The 23,002-nt window shown below is 48.3% G+C and overlaps 1 protein-coding gene across 3 annotated transcripts; it reads right to left on the bottom strand.

Moving 5' to 3' along the window:
- Positions 1-1,482: 1,482 nt before the first annotated feature.
- On the bottom strand, positions 1,483-22,407 carry ATG4B (autophagy related 4B cysteine peptidase). Of its 3 annotated transcripts, none has more exons than XM_054835378.1 (13): positions 22,287-22,407; positions 16,312-16,410; positions 15,716-15,787; positions 13,575-13,673; positions 12,660-12,761; positions 11,969-12,041; positions 10,822-10,901; positions 7,777-7,973; positions 6,683-6,761; positions 5,802-5,947; positions 5,113-5,169; positions 4,741-4,834; positions 1,483-3,299 (listed from the first exon to the last, which is right to left on the bottom strand). In XM_054835378.1, exons 1-13 carry the CDS (start codon positions 22,294-22,296, stop codon positions 3,226-3,228), a joined length of 1,182 nt encoding a protein of 393 aa, XP_054691353.1. In that variant the 5' UTR covers positions 22,297-22,407; the 3' UTR covers positions 1,483-3,225. The 3 variants fall into 3 exon arrangements, with proteins under 3 accessions (XP_054691353.1, XP_054691352.1, XP_054691354.1); XM_054835377.1 differs by lacking the exon at positions 22,287-22,407 and adding an exon at positions 17,527-18,379; XM_054835379.1 differs by lacking the exons at positions 13,575-13,673; positions 22,287-22,407 and adding an exon at positions 17,527-17,747.
- Positions 22,408-23,002: the final 595 nt, after the last annotated feature.

Genomic DNA, 23,002 nt, shown 5'->3' with positions numbered 1-23,002 from the left:
GTCTGCTCCTCAGCTGTTCAGTGAGAACGATACAGAAACAGAACTGCTGTGAGCAGGTAAGAGTCTGAAATAAATACATTAGCTCATAGCAAGGCCCATTTGAAGGGTGAGTGGCACATAAATTATTTCAGACTGGCCAAGATCAGAGGAACAGTCACCTGTGACTCCTACACAGACCCCAGCGCAATGAAAACAGCCTGGTACAGGCTGCCAAACCAGCTCAGCTATGAATTCATCAAAAGTCCTCAGTAATGACCAGCAAACTACAATAAACTGGAACGTTACATCGAATCATTTGCAAGGTGCACTGAGATAAGGGCACGACCAGGAGAGTTAACGTCTCGATCTGCTGGGCAGTTAAATCACCTTCTAGCAGTGGGGACTGGACTGAGCTCCAAGTTGGCAGGTACAGAGACTAAATTCTGCTCTAACTCTTAAGAGAGAGAGGTGGCTTGAACTAGCAAAGAGGGGAAGGTAAATGTTTAAAACAAAATTGCTAATGCAAGCATTAGCCGAAATGGAAAAAGCTGCTGCCTTCACTCTACAGCTGCACAGCACTCGGCAGCAGAAACACTCCTCGTGAAGGAGGGCCCTTCCAGCAACACTGGAAGATGATGACACAGAGAGAAGTAATTTAATTCATATTAGCTTTCGGCTCCTGGCTAAAAAGCCAGAAATACCTGTTAAAGATCTAAGAAAGTTGAGCTTAGCTGTTACTGGGGTTAACACTCAGGTAAAAATCTTGTCTGGCTGAGCTGTCCTTAGCCACTGAAGCATGAACATGAAATAAGTAGCAACTCTTGTGTATGAATCAAGAGGGAGATGCGTCCTGAGGGACTAGCTCTCAACAAAAAAGACCTGCCCTCGGCAACGGAGGGTACAGCCTTCCAAGTTGAGGGCTGTGTCCTGCCATTGCTCCACAAAACAGGAAAACTGGCTGTTCAAATGGCTACACCTGCTTCTGTAACAGGCGCTGCTGCAGAGCTGGTGTGTAAAAGGCTGGCTGGAAACTGATGCTATGAAAAGCCGTCAGTTAAATAGCTAAACAGTGGGCATAGACTCTTAGAGGAAACAAGTTTCTCTTTCTGCCTACCAATGCAAAAATATTTGAGCCTCTGCCTGGCTCTTTCCCCTCTACATCAAAAGCACGTCCTGTCTTGGGAGGGCTTATGCCATTTTACAAGCGGAGAGATACCGTGCTGCTTGCAATTCAAGTAGCAGGATTGCTGTGGAAGTGTTTTTTCTGCCAGCATGCCTGCAGGTGCTCACCCTGGGGCAGGAACATGAACTTGGCAATGCCAAGCAGCCAGCCTCTATTCCATCAGATACACCAAAAGGAAGATAAAAATCACCGTTACACATAGTTCAGCTTTTGCTCCCATCTGCCTTCACTGCCCTAACGGGATAAAAACTCCAGTCATTTTCACAGCATCCCCACCTGCTGCCACCTTCAATTCATGTGCAAGAACATAAGGACAGGCAAAGATTTTAGATCTGTTTATTCAGATACAAATTGAAAGCAGATGAATGGAGCACAGCCCCACTTCCTCTGCTGCCTCTTCCCCTAACTACAAGAGAGAAGAGGAGAAGCAGGCAGAAAGCAGCAAATAATAATTTAGTGACAGAAGCATTGTGGTTCCCAGTTCAAACCTCTGCTTTTGAATAGCACAGGGACAGTTAGAGCATCAGTAGGTCAGTCGTGGGGGAAATAGGTCATTTCTAGGCAGCTCTCAGCACCCTCGGGCATAAAAGCATCAACTGACAGGTTCCAATCCTCAACGGACAAAACAAAGCCGTGTAAACAGGTCTGCAATCTGCAGCATGCACTACGGAAACTACATCAGCAACTTCTGCTGCAGTTTGCGGTGAGACGACTCTCCTCCATGGGTTACCCTTTTCTGGATTCTGTGCAGAGAAGGGCCCCGGGCAGAGCTATCATCCTAAAGTAGCTACAATTTCCAGTATAATTGGACCTTCGCGAGGCATCCTTGTCTTCACGGCCCTCTTTGGGATGATGACTTGAAAGGGGTTTCCCCAGGTTAGCTCCTACAGTACCTTTGTGCGTGCTCTGCAGGGAGGGGGAGCCGGCAGAAGAAAAAGTACCGACGCAGCCAGGAAGCGTACTTGACCTTCAGGCACGTTTTCCAATTTGGAGAGGGAACCAGGAGTAGGTGGAGGAACTGCTGAACAACCCATCGAGAATACCTCAAGGAATTTGATAGCTCACATTTTTGGTACCAACAGGATTAATTCCCTGGACACCATGCCAGCACATGACTGCCAGATCTCAGTTGTCCTGTTTCACCTCTCCCAGCTGTGGACTTCTTTTCCCCCCCACACACCAGGGCTACAGAATCCAGTTCTCTGTTCGAAGCAGCTTTCCTGAAGATACTTGCTGTAGAGATCAATCCATCATAGAAGCACAATGCTTTATTGACTCACCGAGCAAGAACACACATATTTTCTACTCTCCTTCCCTTCTTTCTGCTGTTGTTTAACCTGAGATTGAGATGGTTCTCCCCAGCAGCATGGGTCCATTCCACACTTTCCCAGCCAGCTTATTGAATTAACCAGTCATTTATAAGTTCCCTCGACTTCCTTCTCATAGGATGCGAGCAGGAGAGGGGTACTACACCTGCGAGGAAGCGCTGTGTACCACAAAGCACGAACAGGAGTTGGACCGTAGGAGGCCCGGCCTCTTGGACTCCAGGGGCTTCACAGCCATCTCACTGGGATGTGTCTGCTGTTCATTTGCGTTGTGAGCTGCAGTCCAAGTTGGCCAGCAAGCAGAGAAGCTGCTAAAGGAATTAACTGCACATTTCACCTGCTAAATGACGGGCGGCTTTAGTTAAGCTGCAGAGGGGAGTCGTCAGGTAAGGATTTAGTGCTCTAACCATTCCTGTGCCTCCCCCAGGCCAACCGCCCTGCCGATGTAACAGACGGGCTTTGAACTCCCAAGCACCACTGCATCCACTTCCAGCAACTGTTTTCTGCTGAGAAATTCCAACTCAGCCAGTGAGGCTGTAAGACCCACTTGGTTCTTCGTCCCAACGCAGACAACGCACGCTCTGCTCCGAGGCTGCACAGAATGCCAGGATGGACAAGAGGCGGGGATGGCAGCAAGCGCCTATGAAAACCGGTAGCCCCAGGCTCTCGAAGGAGCTTCCCTCCCCCCCTTCTCCCCACACATAACACAAATTTGCAGAGTCAGTTTCCTATTTGATTTCAAAGGGATAGGATTTCAAAGTCTTCATCTTCCGAGTCAAAGAACCTTTCCAATCTGTCAGCGTCAGAGGAGTCTGCAAAAGAAAAAGAAAGCACTCTCTCTGCAGGACGCACTGACGTTCCCCCCCACACACCATGTATTAGAGACTTGTTTTCTGCTGTAGCTGCCTCTGATCCAACTACTGGGGAATGTAATTACAAGGAAAGGTAGTGTACTTGATCCCTCCTGTCCATCCTTCCAACTTGAGGGGAAGGAGGGAGCACATACCTAAAGGGGAAGCAACTTTACCATAGGGGAGATTCAGGCGAGAACATATGGGCAAACCCTAAAAGAGAAACCTACATTAACTCCGGCTTCAAGAAAGCACACACCGGATTTGGCAGAACAGGCAGCCAAAAGCTAAACCGCAATAACTGATGGTTGGAGACAGCAGAAAAGCACATGGACACAAGGCTGCAGACCCTCCCTGAACATTTTGTGACAAGCTTTAATCCCATAGTAGCATGTGCAAATGCCTGGTGTCACTGTTCTTGATCAAACTGCAGTGCCCATGGGTCCTGGCAGCACAACTTCCAGAGAAGCTCCTCTGAGGAGCGGCCCCCTCCACTTTCGTGACACAGCAGAGTACCCAACTGTCTGGGGAAAATAAAAACAAGGGGCTGGACATTGATGAGAGTATGATTAATCCTTCTAGTGAGGAGTAGGTAAGAGAAACAGAGCGGCCATAGCAGATGGGAGAGTCTCCACAAGCTAGGGAAGAGGGAGAAGGACAAGGAGCCCATTACAAAAACATTTTTAAGAGTGAGAAAGGCAGCAGTTAGGGGCAAGTTAATTCAGGCAAGGATTAACTGACAGTTTAAGGGAATCATTCTTACAGGAAAGGACAGCAAGATCAGGACAGCTTTGAACGTTCATGCTAAGAGAGAGAGATAGCAAGGAAGCAGAGGGTGCAGCCCAAGGCCTGGTGGCAGGGTAGGTTTGTCCATGCAGACTCACTCCTCTTGGCAGCAGTCAGCAGCTCTATCTCCTGCCATGTTTGTGCACGTTATTAACACGATAAGTAGAGCCTGACAGCCAAGATACAGCCCAGCACTTGTTCCTTCTTGCGTCGGTAGTGGTACATGCCCAGGGAAGGAGTGCTTTACACTGGGACTAAGTTTGACCAGCCCTGTCTCTGAGCATTTTCATTACCTAGAAACTCAGTTTTCAGGCTTTTCAACCGACCCTTTTGATTCCTCCAAAAATCACAGATTCACGTTGCTGTGACAGCCTACAAACTTGTTTTTTCTTCCCCTCAGTCACCATCACCATTCACAGACTCATTCTAAAAATCATCCTGAGACACTGTGGGATCAAGTCAAAAGCTAAAGAACTAGATCAATTGACCTAAGACCTCCAGATCAAACTCCAGGTGGAACGGGAACATACTAGAAGTCACCATGCAATTCCACGCAATTTTCAGAAAACCGAAGGGACCGGCTCCCCCTTAGCTCTGCCTCCCTGCATGGCCTCACCTGGTGTGAGATTCAGGACGTCGGGGTTGGAGAAATGCGACGGCTGGCGTTCAACCAGTTCGAACATTGGCAGCGCTCCTCTTACCAGGGACAGCTATGGAACAAGAGTAGAGCCATGAGAACCAACAACTCTGCACTCAGGGTGCTCTGGGTCTTTAAGGGGTAATAATGATCTGTTGGGACTTCACTGCAGCTGAAAAAATGTTTCTCAAATCTTTGACTCACATCAGCAGCAGAATTTCAGAGCTATGCTCTTTATAGTAGTTTAATAAGCTATTTTCCTATGCTTTAAAATGGGATCATGCTCTCTGTGGAGTGGTTTGGAAACAAGACAATACCCTGTATTCCTGTCCCGGCGATATAAACACAAACCTTTTTGATTTGCTGGCACCAATCGTTAAAGTCCTCCTCGGTGTTGCAGAAAAAGCCCTGAAAAAAACCCAACAATTTATATATTTTAGATTGATCATTTCAGCCTTAAGGCCTTGTATTAACGCCAAGCACTACAATTGCGAGCTGTTACAACACCCAACTGCCGTGCTTTTAAACTGTGGCTGCCCTGCCCTGTTACACTGAACACTCCCCAAAGGCTTGATGTGACCAGACTATCCAAATGCTGGAATCAGCAGTGTAACGGTCTGCTCTACTGCAGAAGGAACAACCCACATGCAAACAAAAGGCAGCAGGCATCTTGGGTTCAACAGAAAACAAGCCACAGCGAATCATAACATGGATTCAGGAATGGATTCAGATCTGCCCATCAAAAGGCAGGAAACAAAGCCCAAACTAAACCAGAGAGGAAGAGACTGCCCCATGAAGAATGGCATCTAATTGCCACGCGAGGGGGACTTCCCTGTACCAAACCACTTCCTGCACGAGGAGCTGCTTTACCAACATTACTGAAACCCACAGCAGCGCTTCCCCGGAGCACAGCATGCCCATAGGGTACCCAACCCATCACCACTGCCTTTGCCGGTTCCCTGGGGAAAGGCAGAGCTGCGAAACAGAGGGACCACAAGACTGCTCCGTCGGGTGATCAGAAACGAGCAGCAGGAACACACCACTGCGATGGAGGGGTCGAGCTCGGCAATGCTCATCCTGCAGGGAGGGTGCTGGCAGTGGAAGCTTTCGTCAGGGAGACAGCCGCTGTCGTTGGGCTCCACTGCAGGCTGTGTAGTGTGGGGATCCAGGTAAATGAGTTCTTCACCTGGACAGACAGGCAAGGAGACATGATGAGGAAGAACCATGCCAGAAGATGGTCTTCTGAGAAGCAAACGGTGAGATACAAAGAGGAGGAGGAGCAGTGACAGAGCCAGCTCTCGAAACCCCACATAGGAACCCATGTTCTATAGGGGCGACTTGCTTTCAGCCACTTTCCCAAACGCTTCTCATCCAGGCAGAGCCAGCTGCCAGCAGAACCACGGTGCCCGCTCCACAGCGACGCGCTGGGCTCAAGGCACAGGCACTATTTGGGTACTGTTCCTGCATGAGCATTCCGGGGTCCTGCGTAAGCTCAAGTTGGCCCCAGGAATCCAAAGCACAACCAGATTTCAGGCACAAAATCAGGGAAGGAGGAGAGTAAAAGGACAACAATTTGTAGGGTTTCAGGAAAGGGACAACTAAAGGACAGTTAAATCCAGCCAAGGCCCTGAAGGGAGGTCAGCACTGAACCTAGGGACGAACCTTTATGCACGCCTCTTTACAGACAGGATTTAGTGTTATGCAGTCTAAGTTTATGGCCCATACTACAGCCACCGTTCAAAGCTACATCACTCAGGTCAGAAAGATGTTCAGTCCACAGCAGCCTTCCACGCTTCCAACAGGAAAGAGGAACCCTGCAGCATGCACCAGAGACCAAGCAGGAGAGCTTGTACCACTCCACGAGCATTTTTTAACTGGGGGGAGACGCTTGGAAAGTCTTTGCAGTACTCTGGGCACTCACCTACATAGCCAATGAAGTAGTGAGCACTGTTTGGTTTCCCTCCGATCACTCCCAGCGACTGGGGCATCATGAAGCAGTGCTGGAAAAGCAATACAGAAAACACACAGCTGACAGACAGTGAGACAGCAGGTGGCAACAAAGGCAAACATCCAGAAGTGCAGTGGGAAAGAAAGATGGGCACACTGAAAATCAGCAGAAACAGCCATTTCTGGAGAGAAGCTCCACCAGGAAGGCTGAAGGCTGCAACACAGGGCCTTCGAGGAACACAGAAGCAGCTCAAAAACACCTTTAGCTGCTGACAGGAACAGATGGGTGGACCAAATGGAAGAAGCAGCACTACTCCAGGACTCAGTCCAGGCAAGTCCTGGCTCTGCTGCAGTCAGTGGCACAATCCCCTGGAGCTGTCATCAGGTTGTAACAGTGCTCTTGGGAGGAAATGATCATTCAGGAAATGGTTTAAGTTCCTTATCCAGCTACAGCATCCAGGCACCACCTTAACTCAGTTAAGGACAAGTAACCTTGCTTGAATTTAGGGCTCTCTTACCCACATAGCTCAGAGCTTGCTAGCATTAGGACAGCAAGACAACATGCACCCTGTCTTGTGCCTGTACTCTGCACACCCTAAATCCTGCAGCCTCCTGATACTCCAACCTGCAACCCTCTGCCAGCTTCTAGCCTCAGTCTGCAGGACAAGCTCCAGCATCAGAGCTGCAGGGAGTTTGCAACACCACATTCGCTAACGCTGGGTTTCCCACCAAGCACAGCACAGTTGTGTGGAACAAATGCTTCAGCAGGTTGGTACCATCTAAACACAAAGAGGGACTGAGATTAAGTCATGAAGTAAGATCCTCAAAAAAACCCCAAACACCAGAGCCCACAATCCCCCAAAAGCCCCACACATTTTCCTGACTAAAGCCTGCGAGAACCCATATCCTGACCTCTGACAAGGGTTGTTTCTAAACGCATTTTTCATTTGAAAATAGGACAATTATTCCTGAGTATTTTTGCCCCAAAACCAAATCCCAGAAATTACTTAATTCACAACAGGGTCCTTCATCATCAGAACACCAAGAATTCAGCTCCAGGTCCCCTACCTTTAGTGTTTCAATATAGGCTTCATTGATCTCTGTGAGCCCAAGGCGGAGAGGTATCAGCAGCACCAATGGTTTCCACAGGGAGAGCCTATCTCTAACCCCCGCTTCCTCTGGGTACCCATTATAGAGTACGTCTGACTCCAAAGCAGGGCATGCTGCAGCTCCAGCACACGGGAAGTTGGACTGGCACAACCGCCCTACAGAAAGGGAACATGAGCAGAAAGCATCAGAAATAACCTCCATTTCTAGACCTCGAGTAATTCTAGTTGAGCTCTGATCAACAATTGCTATTTACTAAAAGCCTATAGCACTTAATAAAAAGAAAAAGCTTTAAGAGGTCCAGTGCTGGGACCGTGTGAGATACGTACTCCCTGGAGGGCTGCTGGTAGGGCTCAACGTTTTATTTAAGCTTACATCAAGATTACGCCAAAGCACGCTGTACTCACAGCCACCATCTGGTGGGCTGTTAAAATGCAAATTCTTCCAGCGGGTGAGCAGCTAAGCAACAACCTGTGCCAACAAGGTTGAACGAGTTGATTAGGAGGTCAGGCAAGAGTCCCGAATTCAGAGACCGTGTAGGAAGAAAGAGAAAAAATCTGGGATGTTCAGCTCCAGGGGAGTTCATGGAGGATATGGAGATAGTTGAACTGAATGAGGAAAGCGCTATGGCTTAACACAGGAAATATTCCCATGTAATTAGCGCTGTAACAACATACAAACACGGTGTCTGCCTGGAGCAGTTGTAATTTTCCTAAAGTTCACTAAAGCCTTCAGAAATTTTAAATCGGGGACCATTCCAAAGCTACTTTAGAGACCTAAAGCAGGATGATCATTACACTCTGCAATTTCAGTATGGATTTTGGCTGTAAAGACATGGGGCAGTAAAACTCCTCGGGGCATACGCTTGACATAAGCACTATGTATCCTCATTCTACAGGCTTGACAAACACACGGCCAGGCTGTAATGCAACCACATTATGTAAATGCCAGTACAGAAACACCTCCAAGCCTACCTGTCTCACTGGCCAATTTCATTACTCGCTGGGTGTGTGAAGACAAAACCCAAACCCCAAAGAAACCCACAGCACTTTAATCACGAAGCCAAGGCAATTAGACAAAATGCCAGAGGCTCATTTAATTTATTCCTGGCCTAAGCTGAATGCCAGGACACTCTGGCAGGTAGGACACAGTGTAAACAAACACCTTCATCCACCAGCAATTTCAGCACATCCTGCGCTGTGATATGAACATATTTAAGCCAAGTTTAAGCAGCAGGGAGCTCGGCACAGACTAAATTCACCTTGCTGCTTTGGCAGGCTTTGCAGCGCCGTGGTGCCCCAGCACAGCAGAGCCTGCCTAAAGCTTCCCAGCTGGATCCAAACCATTTACCGCAAACATATTCCAACTGATTTGACACAATGCCTCCCTTGCTGCGGCTGTCAGGTACCGGCTTTGCTGTCTGGGTTTGTCACCACCCTTCTGATGCGCAGGACCCTCCAAAGCCCAACCAAGAGCCCCTTTCTGATACCACAGACTGACTCGGAAGGGATAAGGATGGATGTTTCCTCACTGCTGTAGCAAAAGGCATTTCCTATGAACCTTCAGCTGAACAGTATTTGACAGATGCATGAAACAGCATTAACTTCTGAATGCTTTGCTATCGACAGATGTTTGGGGCACAGGATATATAACACATACCTACAGACATGTAACACATCAGACCCACTCCTCAGCAACTTCCAGGCCCTGAACAGGTACATTATGATTCACATTTGAGGAAAATAAACAAACACCTCCTGCACATCACAAGCTGTATGGACACATTACTTGAAGCAGCGTGCAGTGCTAAACAGCCAGCGCCACACAGACAAGAGCCTGCAGCATGCCCAAGCCTCACAGCCAGCGTGCTTCAGTTCTAGAAGTAATGTTTTCAGACTAAAGATGAAAGATAAATCCAATTTCTGTCTTCACGCTGGCCCTTGTTTAAGCCAAGGGCATCAGCACATACCTTCACAGGACTACATGTACCTAAGGTTAGACAGGCACTTCCCAATCAGATCCTGCATTTCTCAGCCTCTCAACTGAGGCTACCCAGTAAGAGATGTGACTTTGTAAAGTGACTGTCCTGCACTCTAGGGACAAATTGCCTGTTAATTGATTTTGGCTCAGTGGCAGCCGAAGCCAGCCTAAATGATGCTTGCCACAATCTCACCCCATAACCTTGCACCAGCTCCAGCGCTCGCTGGACTGTTCTACATGCTGTTTCGGAACACTAACCTGGCAGAAAACATCACGCGGTTTCGTGCTGTGTAAGCGTACTGCCTCATGAGTTAGTCTAAAGCAAGCGAGGGGAAGGCTTGCGTGGCCAGGACCATGCAGGACTGCAGCAACCAGCAATGCAGGCGTTCAGCTTTGGTTACTGCAGCGCTGCAGCCTGAGCAAGCATGCTAGGGATGCACACATCACACAGCCACGCAGCCTCCAGAGCCATCCTATTGTTAGGACGCACCAAAAAAAGGAGGGGAAAAAAAAAAAAAGAAAAAGAAACAATCAGTGAGCATTCCTTAGAAGATGATGAGAGATCCGCTTCAGAGATGGATTCCCTTCTTCTCCCACCGCTGCCAATTTTGTTCATTTTCCTCTTCAGCGATCTGTTCCAGTTTTATTACTCTGCCTAATAGCAGAGATATTCCTACCCCATTACATGAGAGAGGAAGCAACCACGTACTGCTTGCTACCTGTGGCCATAAACAAGTTTGACACTACCTTCCAAGCAGCTCCCACCTACTGTCTGAAGGTCAGCTCTCCAGACCCAGAGGCCACAACGCCAAGTCAGAGGCTTTATTAGATCCAGGAAAAGTCAAATAAGGGGCTTCCTTGCCCTGGAAAGCAATTCTCATCCGGTTTTAGCACGCTTGGCCACAACTTTAAGACAGAGCATTTACTTCATGCTTGTTGTGTTGTACTACTATATGCTCTCCAGGTTTTTTTCTGGCTTCTTGCTGCCAGAGGATATACTACATTCTACCTCCATGGGATACTTACGGATTTCTTCCATCACTACTGTGTTGTCCATGGCTATATGGACTGCCAGTGAGCTCCATGTATCAAAAGTTGCAAGTTTTCTATAGGAAAATTAAAAAAAAAGAAAAAAGAAAAAAAAAGTAAGGATTAGTTACAACTACAAGACAAAGATGGTGTTGTACCAAAGAGGAGAAACTGGATTAGGAGAGATTTGCTTTCATCAGTTATGCTGTAAAGTACGCTTTTATACACGTATCAGAGTTGTAGACTTCATTGCTGCTAGTTGTTATGGCCGGAAGAACAAACAAGATTGCAAACGGGACCACGCCTGGAAATTTGTCCCTCGGCAGCTACTACATACAAGAGCCCTGATACAACCTCCAACTCAAACCCATTAACTGCTGGTTACCAGAAGGCAAGACAGCATAGAAAATAAATAATAATAAATGAAAAAAAATATATAATTTTTACTTTCTGTAGATATCTCCTGATCATCTATACCAGATCCTGGGCTAATTCAGCTTATGGTCTGACCTGGGAAAGCTGCTCGTAGGCAATCCTGGCCTGTTCCAAGGAACTACCTGCTCATCTAATCAAAGCGAGGGAAGAATGGTGACAGGAGGGAGAATGTTTCTCAAAATACAGTGTGGCCCAGTTATTAAAGGCAGTTCATGCTCCAGCACTGCTCTCATCCTCTGCCTGTCACCATGGAACCTGGGCAGCAAATATTAATGCTTTCCTCTGCGAATTAGTGACTCGATGGCTCGTTGACAGCTTTTTGATAATGATGACGCTGTTGTCAGGTCAGCAGAGGTGACTCAGAGGCTAGCAGAGATCCAAACAACGGCAACGATCATCTGCTCTGACACTTGCTTCTGGTTCGCTGCAGAGTATTGCACATTACTTGTGGAGAGAGATTTTTAGGGATTGTCCTCAACTTGAAATCTGTTTCCTCGCACATCCTGCCAGCATCTGAATAACAGACAGGCTCCTTCCTTCCAAGTTCCTGCCCAAGCAGGTCGATAAAGCCAAGGTTGTCTGCTAACAGCATTAAACCAAACAGTTGTGCTTCAGTCAATGGGCAGAAACCTGTAGGCTAGGAGGTACTGCAGACCAAACGACCCCACTGCTTGGTTTGAAAGATACAAAGGAAAAAGACAGCACTTACTTGAGCACTTGTGCGACTGTGTTTGGTCCATACCACTGACCTATGGATTTTCCCTCTCCAACTCCCATCTGGGCTACATCACAAGAAAAAAAATGAAATAATTTAGCAGATTATTTCACCTACACTGCGTTCCTTCCTAATCAGAGTTTGTGTTTAACAGGGATGAAATCTCACTTGGAAACGTTTTTGAGTCAGCAGAATCTACCCTTTCCTGGGGTTTCCTGTAGGGAACAGGCTGCTTTCTCGGTTATTTGCCAGAGAAGTCGGTATCAAAGTGAGATCATTCCTTAGCCCATTTGCTACTTCTGAGAATTTCTTCACCCAGCAATCTCATATCAAAAGGCCCTAGTGAGAACAGCAACCACGTGCGTTCCTCTCACCTTGGCTCGCTAGGATACGGAAAGCGATGCCAAACAACCTAAAGCATTCAGCAAACCTGGAAATCTTAATGGACTCAACAAGAAAAATCCATCATAATCCATAATAAAGTGTGGTAGTTTTACATCACGTCAAAAAACAAGCAGCATGGTATTATGCACTAGCCAACCTGCTAGGTTGTTGGTGGGTTGTTTTTTGGTGGGGGTTTTTTTTTTTTTAGCTAAGCTACTGAAATAAACTTGGAACAACGTTCTGCAAGCATGGGAAACCCGGACTGAATATCCCCACGCTCTTCAGAGCCCAGCACTCTTACCTATCTGGTGAATGGAGTAGTAGCTGTCTTTTTTGTCAATGAAGGCATTAAGAACACTGAAGTAATTATCCATCTGCCTCTTCCCTTTTATCCACCTCCAGTCTAAGACAGACAAGGGAATATATGAAACAAAACATGATATTTATTAGCAACTAGAGACCACAAGCTACAATTCTCTTCCCTGCACATCAATCAGCTGACCCAATTTTCATGTCGCTGTCTTATTACCAAGCATCTGAGGCACTCCCAGCACTAAAGGATTAATTTTAAAAGAAAAGTAAACTTTGTCACAGCTGGGATAAAGGAATATCATCCACAGAAAACAACAAATAAACAATCAGAAAACACAAATTGCATCTCTATCCCACAGATGGGAAATAGGATTATAATTTCTCATTGACAGACGTGAGCTACATACTCTGGGGAAAAAACCCACCAAGTGACCTCACTACAAAATGGTCAAAAACCCCTCTGGTACAGACCAAGCATGGGTCAAGCGCAAGAACAGAAGTATTCAGGGAGAGGAGACTATGCTCAGTGAGGGCTTTGTGACAGAACTGAACTATAAACAAGAATCAATCTACAAAGTTGGTTTAAACTTCAACTATATAATAAATCCTTCAAGAAAAATCTAGCACGTGCTTGGCTTCAGTGGATTTAGCTAGCATGTTACAGGGCTCTGCTTTGTTTTAAGGCTATATATATCTATCTAGGTAGAGTTGTAGACAGCAGGGAAAAACCTGCTGGAGGGTTTCTGTTCTCTCAACAGCCCTGAACTTGAGAAGACTGAAGAAAAAAGTTATAGAGCCCTCAGTAATTCTGAGCTGTGCCCTTGTTATCTGCTGCCCTTACAAGTACTGCACTTGTGGGAGCACAGGGCCCCGGGAGGTCAGTACGGGCTGTGCACTGGTTTACCTCTTCCCAAATGCCGACAGACCAAGGCCTGAGCAAAGATCATCTGGCCACACCGCAACATACAGCCCCAGCCAGTATCAGATGTGGGACCGGTTCCTCCTGTAAACGAGGACAGAAAATAAATATGGAATGAATAGTAAAACAGTGCCAAGAGGGAGAAGAAACGAAAGCACTACAGTCTGCATGGGTGGCAGGTTCACCCAAGAAACCAGGCAGGGAATAAGGACTACCTCAGCTCACGAGAAACAAAAATATAGTTATCTTTGAGTAACTTAGTGGTATCCCTGAAAAACAAACAAACAAACCCCTCTAACTGAAAGGGGAAAAAAACCTCAAAGGGCAATCCAAACAACTTGACTAGAAAGACAGCTGAATTTCTCAGGAGCACAACAGCCCTGCAGCCTAGTTGCAGACTCCCAGCCTAATTCAGAGACACTTTTCTACACAGAGGTGCTTGTTACAGGCAACTTCATCTTGAGGAGGCAACTCATCATGCAAAACAGATCAGTCCCAAGGAAATCCCACATCATAAGCAGCTATGACTGGATGAGATTCCAAAATGAACAACATAGGCCAAAAAAAAAAAATCCTACCAGCCAAAAAAACCCCAAACAACCAAAACACCGCAGCAACGAAAAAACCCACATCCTACATAATATTGCAGAACAAGCTGGATATTAGCTCACACTGGAAAGTCTGAGACAAAGGCCTCAATGCTGGAAGCATTTCCCTGACAGAACTTCAAAAGAAAACTGCTGCTCCTCCACTAAAGCTCTGGCAATTATTACAAGCTTCACAGATAAAACGTTTAGTGTGACCACAGCAAGTGAGCTGTCTTACAAGCACGCAGTCAGCTCAGCCAGTAGAAGTAGTTTCTTTGTAATGCTGCTTTCTTCTTTTGATCCTATGCAACTACTCTGCATGAAAAGCACAGGGAGAGAAATCACCCCCAAAGAACTAATTAATCAACTTCTGGAAGGCCAGCAGCTATCTTCTGTAATTTTGCTAGCAATTTATAACATATGCAACATCCAAGATTGATAATGCTTTACAAAATGAGCATAACACGTTCCCTCTACTCTCTGAAGAGCTTACAATATTTAAGTGGGCAAGCACAGAGGGCAGTGGCCAACAATAAAAGGGATGACTGGGAGAAGAGACTGAAAAAGGTTGACGGTATGACATGCAAACTGTAGCTGTACTGTAACTGGGAAATGACTCAGAAAATGGGGTTTCTTCCCGCCCCTCACCTTTTAACAACTCACACAGAAACCCCAGTCACGTTTGTGAGCCATAGTTAAACACATGCTAACCCTTCAATTTCAAACGTGTGTTTAGCTATGACTCACAAACGTAAATTTAAAGGGATTAAACTACATCAAAGATGTCTCATAGCTTGTTAGGCAAAGGGTTTCCCAGTAGGGCAAGAACAGAAAAAGCCAGAAGGATCAGCTGCCAAGAATTCTCTTCCAAATCTGAGCCACTGTCCCCATCGACCACTGGGGATGACGTTGACAGTGGGAACAGGGATGGGGCTTGGAATCCCATCTACCTGCTCTCAGGTCTCTTCTGATACACCTTCCACCCGGCACACAAAACCAAACCACAGAAGAGACCATGCAGAATATCTTAAGGAATCAAGATATCCTCCTTCAAGTTCACTGGGAAACATTCCCCATGTTACTACAGTTCCTGTGTGTAACAGCCACTGCAAGCAACGCCCCCCCAACAAAAACCTCACACATTAGTCTAGAGCAGATGCACAAAGGCAGTAATTTTAACCCACTTTAATCCACTTTGAGCCCAAGACTATCTTTAAATAAGATTTCACATTAGGCTTGTGTGGGACCTAATGAACATGAAGTACAAAAATCTTTTCATGATGTTTCTAGGTAGGCTTCCCAAACTCTTTCTTGCATCCTTTTAAAAAAAATCACTGTTATCCCTCGTACCCAAGGGCATGAGGAATTCTTATTATCAGATAAACAAAAAGTCTATCCTACCAATGAAATGAAGTGCATTTCAGATTCTTATAAACAGAAGTGCATTAATGTTATGCTTGTGGGGACTGTTTTATTAGGTAGAGATAACTGGGTTATCATCACTTCCAGGATATACTTAGACTCGTCCACAGCACATACCGATAGCAGGGAAGTTCTTTCTGTAGGTGAACCAAAGCCGAGAGGTCACATCCAACAGGATCTCTTCTTTCTCTGAAAAAAAATCAGCATCAAAAGGCACGTACATGAGGGTAGCAGCAAAACGTGGCTAAATCCACCTCCCACCCACATTCCCTCATGACAACAGCATCCTGCTCCTCACTCAGACTGTGTGCCCAGAGAGGCAAAATGTGCCTGAGGAACAGTGCCGCGGTGCACAAGAAACTTTCTTTTTCCCTTGAAATAGCTCCAATCAACCCAAAAATGCCATGGCCTTAGTCAAATTAGGAAGCAGTAATCCATTTTCTTGCCTTTCCCCTGAGCTATCCCCTTGCCTCAACCATCCTGGCCTCATGCCACAAGTCCCAGTAACCACTAAACAGTAACTTTCTGCACAAAAATATTCCAGAGTCTGCAGAGATGGCCAGACAGAAGCATGGCACTTATGGTCTGCATGCTCTGCCAGCTAACAGTGTGCTTACACGGTTTGCAGTCACCTTGCTGCTCAGAAAGCCAAGTGCAACCCTACTCAAGTCCTCTGGAGCGTTACGGCATGTTGCATCATGCATGTAAAATACCTGTAAAAACACTGTATTTCCGGCCGAGGATCCAAACGGGTTCTTTGGTCTCAGGGAAGTCTTCATATTCGAACCTGAGAGTATCATAGGTAAGGGTAGCTAGAAAGAGACAGAAAAAAATTATATAGCTTTCGTAACTTTTCCTTGTGTTTTAAAAATCATACAAAACTACAGAATCAGAGCTGCTGCAGCCCAGCAGCTTACACCCCCAGAGCACCTGGCTCTAGCTGGCAAGAAACAGTACGGCTGCCCCTGCAACCACCACCTCTCGAAGGCACGGAGAGCTGATGCAGCCCTGGCTCACTCCTGGCTGCTCCGCAAGCAGAAAAGCGGAGGGATTTCCAGGTTAGGTCAGCTCCAGGTTCTGCCCAGTGCAGAAAACGGTCAAAAAAAGCCATCTAGGATTCTGTTTCCCAGAACAGGCACCATCGTGTCTGTCATCAGCAACGATATTGAGGTCCTCTCTTCAAGCGAGCAAAGCGGTTGAAATCCTTCTTCCAGAGAATGTATTTTTTGGTTGCAGAACACCAAAAGCACAGATCGCATTAAGATGGGAACTAAACCTTGCTCTGCAAGTCAGTCCCTCCTCAAGAGGCAACAAACCCAGCAGAAGTCATCACCTGCACTGAAAAACCAGCCTACAGCTCCAGGAGGGGTGATGTCACACTAAAACCTGAGGAACACCAAGATGTACATGGTCACAGGCGATGGACAAACCTCGTGCCTGTCTTACTGGCTCCCATCACAGCACGGCATCCGCCAGTGCCTCGGTATCTACCTCCTCTTACCCGACCGCTGCAGAACCACTCAGCGGCACAGGCTGCCCTCGGATCAGGGCAGCTTAAGCTTTTGTGCAACAGGCACAGGCAATGGGGAGGGAACGAAAAAAAAAAAAAGGAGAGTTGGATGAACGGTGCTCCACCAGGTCTGTATTTGGAAATAAGGCACTTTAAAGTGGTATGGGAACACTGGCAATGCCCCATCTAATTTTGTAGGTGTCAATTCTTTAACAAACCATCTACAAAACTTAAAGCAGAACTAAGCCAGACTGTTCTGTAACTGTTTAAGTGGCTACTGAAAATATCTCTCACAGCAAACCAATAAAATCTGCAGTAACATGACATGAGTTTAAACAGGGCAACAGACTGAACAACCACAAGCTCCTCTCAGCCCCGTTTTCTATGCTCTGTGGTGCACACCTCACTTCTTGCTTACCAGGAGAGTCATCGGCTGCTTTTGTCTTCATAGAAGACCTTCTTGCAAGTAGATGTTCGCAGATGAGCTTTCCTCCCAATCATTCCCTGCTTAGCTTTCCAAAGCATCATCTGGAGCACCAGTAAATAATGACTTGGCTGATTTGCATCAAGTAAATTCCAGAGAGTCACTGCAAGGTTCTGCTCCCCCTCCTTCCGACATCTAGGATACTCCACGTTGTGCTAGGGCAAACAAGCCACACAAGACATTTTGGTACCTCATCAGCCTTCTGCCCCTGGGCTCTCTGACCAGAAATTCCAATTCCAAATGTCAAAGAAAATACATCAGTAGCAGCAGCAAGACACCATCACTAAGACAAGCTACTGTTTAAGCAGGAACCCTGGCAATAGTGATGAAAATAGGCTCCTAAATCAAATTTTGAATAGACTCTGGACCTAACCCTAGCCCAAAAGATTTAAGTCACGTTCATTGTGTGAATTAGGCTATAGATTGTTTCAGGCACATTTAGGATAGCACGGGCCACACGTTCCCCTTCCCATCCCATGATGTGGCTTCCCAACAGCCAGCTAAGCAAAGCAATTCTGCTTGCACAGAAAAGTTCCAGCACATGAGTGCAATCTTTTCCTCTAACACACTTTATCACTGAAATTAGGAATTTCTTTAAACGTACTAGCCAAATTTTCCAGATCCCCAGCAGTCCATGCTTTCTGTGTCTATCTTCACTTAATAGCTTGGCTTGCTTTACCCTCTCTCTTGCTCAGCGTGGAGATTTCTTTCCAGGGAAGGAAGCAACGTGACTCCTGCAGATGTTTTCAAGTGTGCATCACTTTCCACTTTCTCCCTCAATTTGCAGAAGTTTCCCTTTGGGATTAGTTTATTCTGACAGCTCAATGGGAGCCTAGTCATTCAAATTTTGTAAAATTCAGTGCGTTACCAAATACAATCTTAACATAAAAACTGAAGTTCTCAGGTTTTAAAGCTCTGAGGAGGATTTTGTGGTTTATTTTGTCAGCTCTCAAGCTTGCCACAAGTCCAGCTCTCTGTCAAAAGAGTCTCGAATAGCTTAAATACGATGACTGAAACAAGGATGACAGAATGACAGGATGACAAAGTGAGAGAAACAATCACGCCACCTACCCAGCCCTCCTTCCCCTTCCTAGCGATGCTTCCTGGCCTTCTCAAACATCGCACCCTCTGCACGTTTCACAGGGCGCCAGGTCCTTAGCAAGCACAGGATTTACAACCAGCAGCTTCACAGCAAGGATCTGCTGAAGTCATCCCCCCTCGATCAGAGCTGGGAGAGGAAGGGGTCAGCAGGCGGGAGGGATTCCCAGGCTGCCCGCTGGACCGGCTGCGTATTCAGGGAATGCAGCACACGCAAAGTGCCATGACACTGCACATTCAGGAGGAGAGTCCCAGGCTGGCAGTCCTGCAGCTGAACGCCCGACATCTGGGCTCTGTGCAAAGCTTCCGTAGGTCCGGCCGCCTCCAAAAGATGCGGTCAGACATTGGTGCAAATGTTGGGGTTTTTTGGAAGAAAATACTTGCCACCATGTGAAAATGCACAGCCTCTAAATGCAAGGAGTTAAGGTTTCACCTTTGCAGCGAGGAAAATTCAAGTGATTGCTCCGAGTTAATATCAGCAATTTTATAATGGGAGCAATAAACTCCCCACAAGGTTTGAAGCCACTACATGCTTCCCTCACAAACATCTACCTTCACACACTCTGGCACTTTTTCAAAACTATATACATTGTGCTATTGCCCAGATGAGACAAATATGTGCAAGCAGGACCCAAACAATTCAGGCAAGGGTACAAAGAGTGTCAGAGCTTGCACGCGAGTCTTTCTCTCTCCCTTAGAGGCAAAGGGTCTGAAAATAAATAAAACTGGAAATTCACCAAGCAGAAATCCTATTTGAAGACGCTCCTTTCAGAGCTGCAAAAGCTGAGTGAGATCAGCAAATTTCTCAGGCAGCGCTCCAAAACTTCACCTTCAAGAAGCCCTCAATCTATTTTAAATACCGACCTCTGAGCATCCAGGACAGCAGAGCAGCAGCCTTTGCAGAAAATCCAAGCGCACAAATACGACAGTTCAACTTCTTTTCGTGTACAGTGGATTTACAGTTGAAAAGCCGAGAGTTTCAGCCCTGCAAAGCAGACCCTCAGAAAGACAGCCTCGCTTTCCAGGAGCCTCAGGCACGCTGTGAACAACGCCAGGTTGGCTGGATCCCTGCCCTGTGCGCACACTTACCACAGGGTCTGCCCGTCCCACAACAGCTTCTCACCCCACACCCTCCCTAGAAAGCCCCGACGGAAAAGGCAAAGCTTTGTACATACCACTACAGAAAACACCTGTGTTAAACAGCCTAGGTAAAGGGATTCAAACTAAAACCGCATTAAATGCCAGTATGAAGCCTGAATGTTTGAGTTCTCTTCTACTTTTGCGTGTGTGGTTAGATCTACTCAGTTATAAGATAACAGGCCACATCACAAAAGCCTGCCTTGTACGAAGCGCAGGGAGCAGACCCTTGATGCGCCCGCAGCATCGGTGACTTTTAATACCAGTTTTACCAAACAGAAGGATGCAAAGTGGCACACGAGGATGTGCAAGATTATCGCAAAGCTACATAGCATCATCTTGACGTAGATCAAGAAAAACTGTCTCAATACATGCAATGAGGGTAGAGGGTGAAATCTCGCCTCCCTTCTTATGCTCTTAAGTTGTACAATGAAAAAGCCAAGCTAAAAACGTCATCCCAACTTGTAATTAGCTCCCACAAGCACAGAAGCTCAGGCAGGCACCAGGGAGCAGACCCTGACTGGTGAAGCCAGTTTGCAAATATGCTGAAGGCAAGATATGTGCTTACGGCAAGTATCAAGCCCTTGACAGCCACTAACTTTACCTGCTTTACCAAAACCAAAGCTACTTGGTTTTCTATCAACTTTGGGAAACACGTAACAAGAAGTCAAAACTTTGATGACTCAAGTAGAAATATCGCAACTGATTTTCCCTGTGGTCTGCACAGCAAAACAGCTGACATCCACTCCAGCATCAATCACCCTAGTTACAGTTCGCCTGCACAGCTCTGTTTAGTCGAAAAACTTTTCATACAAAATACTGAGGCAGAGATTTGGAGCATCACACCGACAGAAAACCAAGCTTTGCAATACCTCCCTTCCCAAATTGCTTCTTGGGCTTCTAGTCTCTCCCTACGACACAGTAACGCTCCTCAGGCAGTGCCTGCGTTGGTTTAGAGACGTTTTTCCCCGAGTCCTTCAGCCTCCAATTAACATCACCACAAAAGAATCAGAAATGGGGTGGACGACCATCTCCCTCGGCTAAGGGTACACCCAAGAGAGCGAAGAGGAAGAATGCTACTGGATGTAGGATGTTTCGAGAGTCAAGAAGAGAAGGTAAATTTATTGTGTTAGTAAAGCTCATTGCCAAAATACAGCTAGAAAACATAAGAACAGCCTGAACCCTTATTTCTAGCCTTTGCAGAAGAAAGATGGAGTCTTTTCTTTCCCCTAAGCTCTTTCAAACAAGAAAAATCCCGATTATCTAAGTAACAATGAGGAGTTGAGAGAAAGACAAAGAAAGTAAGTCACTCAATAGGAGAGCGGTGCCTTCTTGGAGGCCCAGAGCAAACCATTCAAAGCCTGCCTGTCAGGTCCCCGATGATCTCGGGAGCAGGGCTGGACATGAAGCAGCTTGAACTCTCATTGCTCCACAGCCCAGAGACTGACCTTCTCTTTGCACAGAGGAGATCCAGCCCTACTGTCTCTCACAGCGAGGTTTTCCTTCCCTTGATAAGCCTTGTAACGCATACACAAAGGGAAAGTAAACATGCATCCCGGCTCGGGTTGTGTAATTTCACTTGCTGGAATGTGTTTCGTTCCCAGACGCGAGAGACGGGATGCAACGATGTGCAAGGATGCACCAGGCAGAAAGTCGGGACGCTATCAACCAGACCACGCTTACAGCGGCACCACCTGCACCAAGCACAAAATCGAGACAACACAGCAGTCCGGAGCTGCGGGTTCCCTCCACATAGACGCGCTCGCCCGACGTGGAGGAGGAGCCCAGGCGGCGCAGAAAAATAGTCATTATTATGGAACGACACTTATCTCTGCGGAGGGTGGGTGAAAGCTGTTACTACGCGAAGGCTAGAAGGAAGCTTGCCTCAACCCAAGCGCCCACAAACTTCTGGTTTTGTCCCCCTGTACGAACACAACCCCCCTGGCAGGCGGCTCTGCCGGCGCTCTCAGGGAAGGCGACGAGCAGCCGGGCCGCCGTATCCCCCGACGCGGCGGAGCACAGGGGACACCCGCCCTGCCGCCGCTCGTCACCCTCCGGTTCGCTTCCCGGGCGGCCGCCAGACGAGGCGGAAGAGCCCAACGCTCTTTAGGAACCACGGCGGGACGGATCCGCTTCCCCGCTGAGAGGGCCCCGGCCTGCAGCGGCGGACACCGGCGGTAACGGAGCCGTCACAGGGCCGGCAGACCTCCGCCTTCCCCCCGCACCCCGCAGGGAGGCGGCCGGGCCCCTCAGGCCGGCGGAGCGGTGCCCAGCCGGGCAGGGGCCGCACCTCAGGGCGCCGGGGGAAAGGCCGCGCCGCTCCAGGCCTGGGCCGCCCAGGGAAGCCGCAGAGCCTCCAACAGCCGCCGGGCCGGGCCGCGCCGCGGGCTCCTGAGGGGAAAACCGGACGCGCTCCCTCCGCCGCGGCGCGGGAAGAAGCCGCCGCCTCCGCCACCCACCTGCGTCCATGGCGGCTGCGGCCCCGCCGAGGGCTGCGGCCGCTGCCGTCCCCACCGATACATACGCCCCGGCGCAGCCCTGCGCGGCTGCTAGCGCGAGCGCGGCGCCCGTCCAATGGGAGCGCCGATCGTCGCCGGCCTCTACGGCGGTTGGCTGTCGGCGGCGCTCGTCACGGTTCGGCGCGCCGCGCGGTTTCCTTCGCTCACTGGGGGCCGCCATTTTGCCGTACGGAGAGGCGGCGCGGAGAGGGGGAGAGGCCCCAGGTCGGCAGCGGAGCCGGGGCTGGGCGGGCAGAGCGGCGTGGCGGCACATAAGGGCTCCGCTCGTTCCGCACGACGCCGGCGTGAGCGGCCTATGACGTGTATGCCCGGGGAAGTTCCGACGTACGGGCGCGACCATCGTGTTGTACGGAGCCGGCCGAGCCCCGCCCCTCTCTTTCCCCGTGAGAGGGACCCCCCCCCACGCCCGCCTCTCTCGGAGACGCCTTTGACGGCTCGGCCGCCACGGACCGAGCGGCTCGTCGGGAGGCGGATACCCTGCAGCGCCGAGGAGGCAAGCGAGCGGTGCCGGGAGCGACCCCCCCCCACCCCTTCCCCACCCGCCCCGCAGCATCGGCGCTGTACGGCGGTGCCTCGGCCAAAATGGCGGCGGCCGTGTGGCGGCCGCCATCTTGGTTGACGGCAGTGCCGTACAGAAACCCCTTCCCCAGCGGCGG

This window comes from Grus americana, chromosome 9 (assembly GCF_028858705.1).
Source record: "Grus americana isolate bGruAme1 chromosome 9, bGruAme1.mat, whole genome shotgun sequence".
Classification (NCBI taxonomy): Eukaryota; Metazoa; Chordata; class Aves; order Gruiformes; family Gruidae; genus Grus; species Grus americana.
This window is presented reverse-complemented; position numbering and strand designations above follow the sequence as displayed.